Source organism: Candida margitis (genome assembly GCF_024628925.1).
Source record: "Candida margitis strain CBS 14175 chromosome Unknown scaffold40, whole genome shotgun sequence".
Lineage (NCBI taxonomy): Eukaryota > Fungi > Ascomycota > Pichiomycetes > Serinales > Debaryomycetaceae > Lodderomyces > Lodderomyces margitis.
This window is the reverse complement of record NW_026261891.1, coordinates 1-12,640: the sequence shown is the minus strand read 5'-3', so window position 1 is coordinate 12,640 and position 12,640 is coordinate 1. Positions and strand designations below refer to the sequence as shown.

General features: G+C 41.0%; 5 protein-coding genes across 5 annotated transcripts; 4 read left to right on the top strand and 1 right to left on the bottom strand. All coding sequences in view use genetic code 12, as the record gives it.

Moving 5' to 3' along the window:
• Positions 1–403: 403 nt before the first annotated feature.
• Positions 404–2,353, top strand: MNS1 (mannosyl-oligosaccharide 1,2-alpha-mannosidase; the record flags this gene model as incomplete). Its single annotated transcript, XM_051816753.1, has 1 exon — positions 404–2,353. The coding sequence occupies one exon, from the start codon at positions 404–406 to the stop codon at positions 2,351–2,353; it is 1,950 nt and encodes a 649-aa protein (XP_051669895.1).
• Positions 2,354–2,859: 506 nt separating this feature from the next.
• SKO1 (Sko1p) lies at positions 2,860–4,707 on the top strand (the record flags this gene model as incomplete). The annotated part of the gene is made up of 2 exons (XM_051816751.1): positions 2,860–2,871; positions 2,932–4,707. 2 exons carry the CDS (start codon positions 2,860–2,862, stop codon positions 4,705–4,707), a joined length of 1,788 nt encoding a protein of 595 aa, XP_051669894.1.
• Positions 4,708–5,164: 457 nt separating this feature from the next.
• Positions 5,165–8,743, top strand: MSB1 (Msb1p; the record flags this gene model as incomplete). Its single annotated transcript, XM_051816750.1, has 1 exon — positions 5,165–8,743. The coding sequence occupies one exon, from the start codon at positions 5,165–5,167 to the stop codon at positions 8,741–8,743; it is 3,579 nt and encodes a 1,192-aa protein (XP_051669893.1).
• A 205-nt stretch (positions 8,744–8,948) lies between these two features.
• Positions 8,949–10,703, bottom strand: CANMA_004470 (uncharacterized protein; the record flags this gene model as incomplete). Its single annotated transcript, XM_051816749.1, has 1 exon — positions 8,949–10,703. The coding sequence occupies one exon, from the start codon at positions 10,701–10,703 to the stop codon at positions 8,949–8,951; it is 1,755 nt and encodes a 584-aa protein (XP_051669892.1).
• Positions 10,704–11,467: 764 nt separating this feature from the next.
• Positions 11,468–12,640, top strand: CANMA_004469 (uncharacterized protein; the record flags this gene model as incomplete). The annotated part of the gene is made up of 1 exon (XM_051816748.1): positions 11,468–12,640. A coding segment is annotated over one exon (1,173 nt), but the record flags the coding sequence as incomplete, so codon positions are not given.

The window sequence follows — 12,640 nt, the reverse complement described above, 5'->3', positions numbered from 1 at the left end:
AGAAACTAGTCCACAAGCAGTGCAAAGTATCAAGGTTAATGCTATACAATAGATAGTAGCTATATAAAGTTATGCATATAACCAAAGATTGTATTTTACCTTCTGCTTGTAAATTCAAAGGTGGCCCCTTATCTTAATTGCAACTGGTAGCACTACACGAGAAAGAACTCACTGTCAAAAACTTTCCTCCAGAAGAAGAAAAAGAAAAGAGATTGGGAGATCACTACAGCCACAAGAGTACAAGTTGTCCTCAAACTCACACCTTGTGAAGACAATTCTACAAAAATAAGATTGAGATCATTGTGGACTGAATTGCACCACATTTGATGGTATTGACTAAGCCATTAAAGAATCCCTTTTAACTCACTATACTTCAAAGTATACCACTCAACAACATAATTTAATGTCTTTTAATTTCGGAGTCAGCAACTTAACAACAGGCAACAATCAATCATCGTATAAAGACAAACCCGTATCAAAGTCACTACCACTCTACTACAAAGATAAATCACCGTTCCATCCAAAACAACCACATAGTAAACGAAGGAAGAAGCTATTCATGTTGTTGAAAGGTTTCATATACTCACTAGGCTTGTACCTTGTCTACCATCTTGCTAAAAATCACTTATTCCTGTCATCAGACTCTTCGCTTGTGTTTAATGTTTTCAACTCAGGTACCCCGTCATGGAAAACCGCACAACAAGAAGTTCGACAGGCAATGTTGGACTCTTGGCATTCGTACGAAAAGTATGCTTGGGGATACGATGTGTACCATCCTATCAAGCATAAAGGAGAAAATATGGGTCCAAAGCCATTGGGATGGATGGTTGTTGACTCTATAGACACATTGATGATTATGGATTGTAAAGAAGAAGTTGACCGCGCTAGAAAATGGATTAAAGACGATTTGGACTACAAATTCGACTACGAAGTAAACAATTTTGAAACTACTATAAGAATGTTGGGAGGTTTGCTAGCAGCATTTCATTTGAGTGGGAATGATGACGTCTATCTCGACAAAGCTGTTGGTTTGGCCAATTCCTTGCACGGTGCGTATGATAGTCCCTCGGGAATTCCTTACTCTTCGGTCAACTTAAAAACCGGCGTTGGTATTAAGAATCATATGGATAGTGGTGCATCTTCTACCGCAGAGGCCGCCACGGTACAATTAGAGTTGAAGTATTTGGCTAAACTAACCGGTGAGATTGATTGGTGGGAGAAAGCAGAGAAAGTGATGCAAGTTCTCGAGTCAAATAAACCGAAAGATGGGTTGGTACCTATTTATGTTAATGCAGACACTGGAAATTACCAAGGTAACTTGATCAGATTAGGAAGCAGGGGCGATTCATACTATGAGTATCTTTTGAAGCAGTATTTACAAACAAGCGAGGGAGAACCGATATATTACGATTTGTATCGTGAATCAGTCGAAGGGGTAAAGAAACACCTAGTCAGACAGTCCTATCCAAACAAGTTGACCTTTGTTGGTGAATTAGAGAGAGGTATTGGCGGTCCATTCTCACCGAAAATGGATCATTTAGTATGCTTCTATGGTGGATTGTTAGCTGTAGGCGCCACCAATGGGTTGCCATTGAAAGAAGCGCAAGAGCAGCAATGGTGGAATGAGGAAAGAGCACTGGATTTCAAATTTGGTGAAGATTTGACATATACCTGTTATAAAATGTATCATGACGTATCACCCACTGGATTGTCTCCTGAAATTGTTGTTTTTAACGAAGATACAACAAACGCGCATGATTTTAGAATAAAGCCATTGGATAGGCATAATTTGCAGAGACCAGAGACTGTTGAGTCGTTGTTTTACCTTTATAGATTGACTGGAGATGAAAAGTATCGTCAATGGGGGTATGAGATTTTCCAGAGCTTTATCAAATACACCAAGATAGTAAATCAGCATGGTGAGGTTAGCTTTAGCTCGTTGAGCGATGTCACTAGCTTGAATGCAGATGGCACACCAAAGTTCAAAGATAACACAGAAAGCTTTTGGTTTGCCGAAACCTTAAAGTATTTGTACTTGTTATTTGATGACGAAAATAAACTTCCGTTGACAGAGTACGTGTTTAACACGGAAGCGCACCCTTTCCCAAAATTCAAAATCAATGATCATTTGAAAACAGGGTGGAAAAGAAAAGTTGATGAATCAACCAGGCCACAAATGAGGGAAAATCAGGTGAATACCGGCTCCAAACAGAAAATTCCTCAAGCACAACCCGTTGATGACTCCATTGAAAAGGAAGTTGAAAGCGCTTTGAAGGAGAATCCAAAGTTGGCTAAAGAAGCTAAGGAGGATACCAAGAAGAAATTGAACGAACTTGTCAAGGAGTTGCAATAGATTAGTACCTTTAGAGTTTGTATATGACGTAAAATCCTTTGGTCCAACATATTTTTACGACATTGACGTAAGTGCGAAACGTAACAGAGGGAAACGAATTTTATCTTTTTTTATTTTCTTTAAAGGAAAACAATTTCTTACGTCATCCAACACAGACACTATTTTTTTTTTTTTACTCTTTTTCTTAAACACAGCAAAAAAAAAAATAAAAGAAAACTTCCACAAATTTGAAACCGATTTAGGTCAATAGAAAGGACTGCACATCTCGAGGAAAGAGGATAATCAAAACACGCGTTATCTTTGAGTCGATATTTGTTCCAGTCTACAATATATCTAACTACACGATAGAAACAAGAAAGGTACCTCAACATTACTTTGTTGCGTCTTGTTTTTTCTTTTGTTTTTTTTATTTATTTTCCCTTGCCACTTTCTCGATTTGGAACTATTCTTTAGTTTCGGATTACAAAGCAGAAGAACGGACTTCCAAAGTATAAACAGTGAGTGTCATGTCTGGAGAAGTACGTATTGAATATGAGTGGTTATATTGCCTAGAGAGCATTCATACTAACGAGTAACAGCTGAGATCCAAGTTTGATCTAGAGCCTAATCCTTTTGAAAGGTCATTCGCTACGAAGGAATCGTCGTTGTCCTTAAGCACAACCACAGGTCATCAATCACGCAATGAGTCTAGCTCCGAGATAGATACCGCTGGTAATAGCTCAGCGTACTCTACAAATAAAAACAATTTGACATTCACTGGGATACACGATCCTCTGGAGCACCAAAACCATCCGCAACTACAACAACAACAACAACAACAACAACAGCAGCAGCAGCACCACCACCACCACCAACACCATCCTCATCTACCTTTGCAGGGACAACATCCTACAAAATTGCCAGGGATCACACCCCCTTTATTTACGCCTGGTGGACGAAGATTGCCTCCGTTGGAAGCCACTTCAAATCCGGGAACACCTACCACAAACTTGTGGAATAGTTTGTTGAGTGCGTCAAATAACCCGACCAATCAGGTGGCCCAGCAAAATGGCCAGTTTCATCCTACACAACAAAACTATAATCAGTTTGTTTCACGCAAAACCGGATTAACGCCGAACGAGTCAAATTTGAGATCCGGGTTAACTCCAGGGGGTTTATCATTTGGATTTGGTGGTCCGGCGGGGACTGGTTTATCAACTCCTGGTGGGATTTTAAATGGACCAATAACACCGGGATTGTCTAGTTTATTGGGGATTCCTTCGGGTAATACTAGTATGTTGATGGGAATGGCTCAGAATGGACTTCATAATTTAGGACCTTCACAAATGCAGCAATCACAATCCACACCGTCACAGCAACAACCGCAACCGCAACCACAACCACAACCACAACCACAACCACAACCGCAACCACAACCGCAACCCCATCCTAGCTCTTTACATCAGCATCATCCGCAGACAGCAACATCACCACCAGTGAATAATCAACAACTAACATTGGTTCCCCCTTCGGTTATACCTGAAAATCAGAAATTCCTCCAACAACCTTTGGAACCACTCGTAATAGCTACGCAAGAACCACTTCCGGTACAGCAAGACCCACTACCTCAACCTCATGTGCACATAGAGCCGACTTCTATTCCAAATTCACACGCTTCATCACATCAAGCATCGCATAATCTGTCGCACAATCCCTCGCATGAGGTTTTGCCAACAATGACCGATGTCCCTCTTCCCGAGCCAAATGGTCCTTCAGCAACCAGTGATCTGACAGAGAAGTCCTCTATTTCGTCGCAGAAAAAGAAGGGAAAATCGGCAGGTATTAGAAAGCCGCGTACTACAAAACCCAAGAAGGCTGCTGTAAAGGCAAAACTGGAACCAGGAAAAGGGGAGACTGTGAATGGTGATAACAAGGAAAAAGATACCGATGAGGATCCTAGTGATGCGGATGATGACTCAAAAAACACTGGGTCTAAGCCTGCTGGTGGTAAACGAAAGGATGCAAATAACGAGGAAGAGAAGCGCAAAAACTTTCTCGAAAGAAACAGAGTTGCTGCATCTAAATGTAGACAGAGAAAGAAACAATTGATGCAAAAAATGGAGGATGAGTTGGCGTTTTACTCCGATGGCTATAGACAAACAAGTGCACAAGTGGCTCAACTACGAACTCAATTGCAACATATGAAAAACATATTGATGGCTCATAAAGATTGTCCAGCCTTGGTTCAGTCCTGTGGTGGTGTTGAAAACTTGTCACATATAATCCAAGAAGCAGATCAGCTTACAGAAAACACTGAAAAATCCGAAGACCATGTAACTTCGATCCCATCGACTATTCCAACAACACTACATTGAAGGAGCATCGCTGATAATTTACTAGATTTTTATTTCTTGTACATTTTTTATTCAATAAATTTCAATAGTTACGAAAGTGGCATTAATTGAGCTTATCTCCTCCCCCTTTCCCGGCTGATGCCTGTTACATATTGCCTGGTTAAAGGTTTACTTTACTCCCTCTTTTTTGTGTCATAAACGAGAATATTTAAATTAGACGCGAATATGGTTATGGTTAGTACTCATCTATCATCTATCAAAACACATCATTCACGTTAGAAACTAAAAGAGATCCATACACACATTGTTTCTCGAGAAGGTAAAAGTAAAAAAATAAAAAAAAAATAAAAAAAAATAAAAACAAAGCGCTACCGCATTCACGGTTGTAGATCAACACTTTTATTCAAAAAGCAGAAAGCAGAAGGCTGCCAACGGTTGATAAATTTACCTGCATCCTGCTTCATGGTCAAGACATACTATGTTAAAACCGAAACCGAATCTTCGCGATCTCGAACTACCGAGCCTTCCTCCGCAAAGTCCCAGTTCATTTAAAAGATCCACTGACTCCGGAATTATACAACACGACCAGCTTTCAAGAAAGAACTTGAAATCAGTTCTCCATTTGATCACACAAGAGCTAAAGAAGAGAGGGACCAAGACGCCACATATTTTCCTTCCATTTAGATCGAAAATCAAAGATTCCAAATTGAATGAATTGCTACTACAGCTTGCTCCGCGAGGAGAATTAATTCAAGACATTACAATATGCAAACAAATATGCCTGGCGACAGATGAGTTTACCCTTATGTGTTGCCTTAAATACTTTTGGGCGAGATTACCAAATAGCGAAATTATCGGATACGAAGTGTATTGTGAATTCAAAAGGAAAGAGGCTGAGCTGAATTATCCCAAGAATGCCTTTTTAACTATCATGCCCAAATGTTTATCCTCCCCGGCTCATGCGTCCATCGTTTATGACTTTCTTGACTTGATTTTGAGCATTACATCTAATACTCAGTACAATCATTTAAGCGGACGAAAAATCAGTAAAATGGCAGGTCTCTGGGCATTCAATCCGCAGAGAAGCACCAGCACGTCTATCTTTTCAGATGATAGCATTGAAATGGAGCACGACTTTGTTGAAGGTGTCAACAGCTGGAAGACAACAACTGACGCGATGTTTCACTTGGTGTTGGCGTTTTTGCGAGCAATGTTGCCAGAAAACAGTGCTGAAACATTAAAGTTGCCCAAAACGCTTCAGAGCTTGCTTGTTACTTCTCAATACCCCCCATCTTCTGAACGAGAAAGTGCAAAGAGTATCAGCATACCTTGTGTATGTGTTACTACTACGAAACCATCATCCACTGCATACGACTTGATTAGCAAAGTACGGCATAGCTTGACATTTGATAAGAAGGACATGTTTTCAAAGGAGAATTACACCATTTTGAGAAATGTGTTTGAAAAGAAAAGTACGAGTGAGATTGTTGATGCATTCACAGACGAGTCAAAAAGGATTATTGATAGAATCACTGACGATGAAGTGGAGAATTTGTTCAACTTAAAGCCTGGATGGGCCTCGCCAATTATTAGTCACAAACTCTCCAAAGATGATGTGCCATTGATCACACGCATCCTGGTCAAAGATGTGTCGATACAAGATTACTACATTTGGGCTTGGTTGTCCTCTCTTGCTAGTGACCAGCCACCGCAAATCAAGCAAACGTTTGGCAGAACGATTGTTGTGGAGGTTGAGGTTTTGGGTTTCCAAAAATGGATAGTCGTCACAGAAAAAACCATGAGTGATGAAACATACTCTCGTGAATGCAAGTTATTGCAAAAGGAGAGGATGCGTAAAAAGGATGAAAGCACCCCATTGCCCCCATTACCTAGGAAGAGCACATCTCCTCCGATTAAGAAAAAGCTGACGCCATTGCCTCCAGTACCAACTGAATTGCCTCCAGATAAAGAACAGAGTGTGAGCCAGTGGGATGCATCGCCGGAGCCGGTATTACCACAGGAACTCATTGACGTTTATGAACAGTTTGAACAGCTGTTTGGTGATGAAGATGTTGTCTATCCCAACTCGGTTGATGCAGGAGAGTTGATGCGCCAAGAGCAAATGAGTAGATCCAATGATGCTGACGCTGATATGAGTGATGTTTCGTCGAGGTTTACTAAAGTAACAGTGGGGGATATGTATGCTCCCAATAAGAGTGCAACACCATCTCGAAAAGCGCCGCCATCTGAATTTAATGCGGAGATATCACCAAGGTCTAGTCCTGCAGAGAAAAACTCTTTCAGTGGTACCGTTCCAGGACAGTATGAGGCTCCGGAGAGAGTTCATCCAGATGAAGAGATTCAGATACCAGAGCGACATCATCCAGAAGAGGAGGTACATATGCCAGAGAAACTTGATCAAGTACAAGCTAATGGATCAGGTGTTGAAGTCCCTACTTATCAAGTAAAGAGTATGCTAATCGATTCCAATGATGCGCTTGTTAAAGAGAAGAAGCGAAAGAAGAAGGAAAGGAAGATGCAAAAACAGGCAGAGGCTGCCCAACTTGCAGCAGCTCAAGCCGCAGGGTTTACAAATGCTGTCCTACCCCTTAATCTCCCTCCTCCTGATATGGGTTCGTGGGATTCATTACTATCACCAGGACTTAATAATTCAAATGATCAATTTCAAGAGCGGTTGACGCCATTACTTCCAAACAAAGACAAGTTTTTGAAAAGTGTTGATTCTCCCGGCGGAGCAGAGATGAATAAACCGTTGCCTGAAGTCGCCAATGGGCAAACTGTTCATGGGGATCGCCATGATGTTGTATTGTCCAATGATGTGGATAGTTCGATACCAATGGAAACAGTCCATAGAGAATATCATATAGACAATTCTCCTAGGTTGGGTATATCTCCACAAGCATACGATATGGCACCAGAGGCACCTACTGTAAATGAGTCACCAATGTATGAAGATCCTCGCATCCAAGTTGACTCCCCACAAACGATATCATCAAAGGAATTTCATGAAACCAACAGAAGAAGGAGCCCCCCAAGGCAAACCACTCCATATATGGTTCCTAGCCCCCACAATGACAACCCAGTCATGTTGCCGGTGGATGGAAAGAAGGAGTTGTATGGTTCTGAGCTTATTCTGACTCCCAATAATGTACACAACATGCACAGCGGCTCCAATGATGTTGCGATGTCGGACATGGCACATAAGAGCAGGCTAAGTCCTATGGTAAAGCAACAGCCGAAGATTACTTCGCCACCAATCTCACTGCATCTGACGAGACTGGAGTCGCCAATGCCGCACGATCAGAGTGGTGATATTAATATGCAGCAGACAAGACATTATGAGTCGGGGAGGTCACCTAGAGCTTCGAATATGAATCAGCAGCCTATGAAACCACCAATCCAACCACCAATCCAGTCACCAATCCAGTCACCAATGCAACAACCCATGCAACAACCCATGCCACAACCCATGCCACAACCCATGCCACAACCCATGCAACAACCCATGCAACAATCCATGCAACAACCCATGCAACAACCCATGCAACAACCCATGCAACAATCCATGCAACAACCCATGCAACAACCCATGCAACAACCCATGCAACAACCCATGCAACAATCCATGCAACAACCCATGCAACAACCCATGCAACAACCCATGCAGCATCCAGTATACCCACAGACGATGCCGCAGCAAATGCATTCACCCATGTCGCACTCTATGTACCAGCAGCATATGCAACCCCAAGTGCTGCCACAAATGCAATACTACCAACAACCTATGCATCAAACATATGCACCTTCTGGATTTCAACCTCAATATCAACCACACCCGCAACATCGTGCTATGCAACCTGCTCCTGGCCGTCTTCACCAACCTCCGCAAGGTGGACCAAGCTATAATTCCCCCAGTGGTATGGTAGCACCTGCGTCGATGAATATGGTTCCTGTTGGTGTAAAACATAACAAGAACAAGACTACCAATAAAGCAAATTTACGTCATGCATTAATAGATGGGAATTATGGAATCTAGAGAAGCTGTGGTATTGGTTATGCGTACCAATTGTGTGTCTAAGGAAGGAATATGGGCCACTCTTGATGTGTGAAATTGTACAATTCACGGATCAGGTCTAAGACCAATGAGTTTTATAGATTGCAACAAATATTTTGAAATAGCATATAGATATAGGAACAAACTCTTATCTGTTTTTAAACTTCGTAATCACTCTATAAACCAGTCAAGCAGTTGTCTCCACTTTCCCTTTGCTTCCTGATTTATCATCAATATTCTTTCTTTCTTTTATAATATTTTTAATACCCGCTTCGCCCATTTTTTTTCGCATCTCAGAGGCATCAAAAGTAGATGGAATTGTATATTTGAACTTTCTGGCACCAACACCTTGTTCAAATAACTTGTCTAATTCTGCAAAAGTTCTTCCTTTTGTCTCGGGCAACTGAATCCAGGTAATTATGGCTGCAAAGGCTGCCAAACCACCCCATAAAAATCCTGCCTTTGCCTTCCAGTTCCAAGCAGTCGGGTTTAACATATAGCTTGAAAGAATACTCACAATAATACCTGCCACGTTGTATAGAAATCTTGCCAACATAATTGTCTTTTGTCTCAACTTGACTGACGGAATCTCGGCACCAATACAGTAGATCATAGGGCCAACGCTCAAATCATAGACAAATACGAAAACCAACAACAAGGTCCCAATACCCCAATCTGCAGCTTTATCTGGCAAAAACCCTAATCCGCCAACGATGAAAAGTAACACAGTCATAGTGCATAACCCACCAAAAAGGATTGAAAATCTACCAAGCTTTTGTGATACAAACCATGAACCTATTGTGCCAATAAGTCCCAAACAGTATTGAACAATTGTCAAAGTAAAAGCATTAGATGTTGCTAAACCAACCTGCTCATAAAAGTAGGTCGAATAATTCATCAACCCAGCACCTGTGATCTTTTGAAACACCCAGGTGGTTGCAGCAATTCTCGTTCGTCTCAAATTAGTTCCTGTAAAACATTCCTTAAACGACGTTCCTTCAAACGTCGCATCCTCCTCTCTAACGACTAATTGAATTCTATTCAAAAGACTTTCAGCAACTAACTCGTTGTTTGTTAGATATGAATTAGCTGTCAAAATCCTCGACAAAGAACGTTTTGCTTCCTGTAATCTTCCCTTTCTGACAAGGAAATAGGGAGACTCTGGCGCCAAGTAAATCCCAATTATAATAGGAATTGGCCAAATCCATTGTATCCCGAAAGCAATAAGGTAGACATTAGGTGAGTTCATCCCAGAAATGCCTTTGAGAACACAGCCAGCTATCAACTGGCCAATGATCCAACAGATATTGATGTATGTTGTTAAATACAATCGCAAACAGGCAGGCGCAATTTCAGCAGCATATATGACCGTGATTGTTTGATATGAGCCCCAGTCAATACCCAATAGGATATAACCAAGAAGCAATATGCTACGATTAGGGGCAAAGAACTGAATAAAAATCAAGCTAACCGACACGGCCAATATTGGCATTAAAGTTTTTCTATAGCCAAATCTGTCAGACAAAATAGCTGCCAACCATAAACCAATGAACTGACTACTTTGGTAACTCATGGATAACCCAGTTTGCCACTTTGTTGGGATTTGGTATTGGTTAATTTCAGGGTAGTAATCGCCAAACTTTTTTCTGAACCCTGGATGGGCATACAACCCTGACAACAAACTGCTATCGTAACCTTCCATAATCAAAGCCGTAGACAACACCATCGACCATGCAATAGCTTTGGGAAACGTTTTGATACCTTCCATTAACGACATATGTTTTTCCCTTTGGTCATCATTGTGGGCATCTTCTGACATCTGGAAGAACTTGACCACATAATCTTCAACACCTGAGGAAGCAATGTCTTTCTCTTCGGTAGCTGGAGAGGCCAGAACAAATTCTGCCACCTTTTCTTCAACCTTTCCTTTGTCTACCAGCATTTTTCTATTGGTTTTGTTGTCTTGTTTTGATTGTTGTCGTGGAAAATACGGGCTGTATTTATAATTTTCTGGTTGCAAAAAAATACAAAAAATAACGACAAAAAGAGCCAAATGAGTTAAACTGGGCCACAGTATATTCGGCAAATTAAGTTGGAAAATAATTGTGTTAATTAATAACAATTAACGCTAAGGGATAAGCTTAAAAAACTACAAGCTTGCAAGTCAACTAGGGTTGCAACTCACACGTGTTGGCTCATAACCTTAATTGTTCACCCTAAGTTTAATTGAGAAAAAAATCACATTTTATCTTTTGAAAAAGGCACATTCTGTAAAATTATTCCTCTGTACTACATGCTTTCCACAAATCTTTTGCACGGTGAGGTAAAGGAAGAAAGCACCGGTATTTGTATGAAGAGGCTGCATCTTTGAAAGTGAGCTCACACTTTGAGAAGTTAACCACTCATTCTTTTATTCAAAGATGAAGCCAAGCCGCTTAAATTTTAACCTAACTGATGTAACCGGTAATTATCTTATCCATCTTATACTCCCAACACGTGGCTAAGTTTAATTATTGAAATAGGGTACGGCACTAAACTGATTTTTTGAAAAACTACAGGGCACTATGAAAACCATATGGCACTAGTTTGAATTGTTGGCAAACTATTTAGAGTCAATTACAGCAGGAACCTAATCAGGATTCTTTTATAAGGATCTCACTGAAAATTATCAATCACTCCGAGTTAGTCTGTTTAGTCTAATTCAGAATGACTATTGACTACACCTGGTGGAAAGAAACAACAGTTTATCAAGTTTATCCTGCTACCTTTGCCAAAGGGTTAAAAGGAAGATACACCGGAGGTGACAAAACATTTGATGGTGCTTGTGGTGACATTCTCGGTATTACTTCCAAGTTGGACTACTTGAAAGACTTTGTTGATGTGATTTGGCTCAGTCCTCAATACGACTCACCACAAGACGATATGGGGTATGATATCAGCGACTACCAAAACATCTACCACAGGTACGGTACTATGGAAGATATGCAAAAGTTGATTGATGGGTGTCACGAGCAAGGTATCAAAATTATCGCTGACTTGGTGATCAACCACACCTCTTCCGAGCACAAGTGGTTTAAAGAGTCCAGATCCTCATTAGACAACCCTAAGAGAGACTGGTACATCTGGAAGAAACCAAGATACGACGACAAGGGAAACAGATTACCGCCAAACAACTGGATGTCCTTTTTCTCTGGCTCCGCTTGGGAGTATGATGAGACTACCGAAGAATATTATTTAAGATTATACGCCGCCAGCCAACCTGATTTGAACTGGGAAAACGAAGAAACCAGAAACGCACTTTACGACACTGCGTTGAAGTTCTGGTATGACCGTGGCATTGATGGGTTTAGAATTGATACAGCCCGCTTGTATTCAAAAGATCAACGATTCCTTGATACGCCAATTGTCTTTGAAGACCAGTTCTACCAGCCTAGTATAAAGTACACCACAAATGGACCACGAATCCACGAATTTCACAAGGAAATTTTTAAGAAGGTCACTTCACATTATGATGTCATGACTGTTGGTGAAGTAGGGTCCTGTTCTAGAGAGGAAGCTTTGAAGTATGTCAGTGCTTCTGAGAATGAAATGAATATGATATTTTTATTTGATGTTGTTGATATCGGGTGGGACAAGAGCGACAGGTTTAGGTACCGTGGCTTTAACTTGAAGGATTTCAAAAAGGCAGTCCAAGACCAATGTGACTTTATTGAGGGAACAGATGCATGGTCTACCGTGTTTATAGAAAACCATGATAAGCCGAGAAGTGTCACTAGATTTGGTGACAAGAAGTATCACAACAAAAGTGGTAAATTATTGGCTCTTTTGCAAACCACTTTGACTGGTACTTTGTTCATCTACCAAGGCCAGGAGATTGGT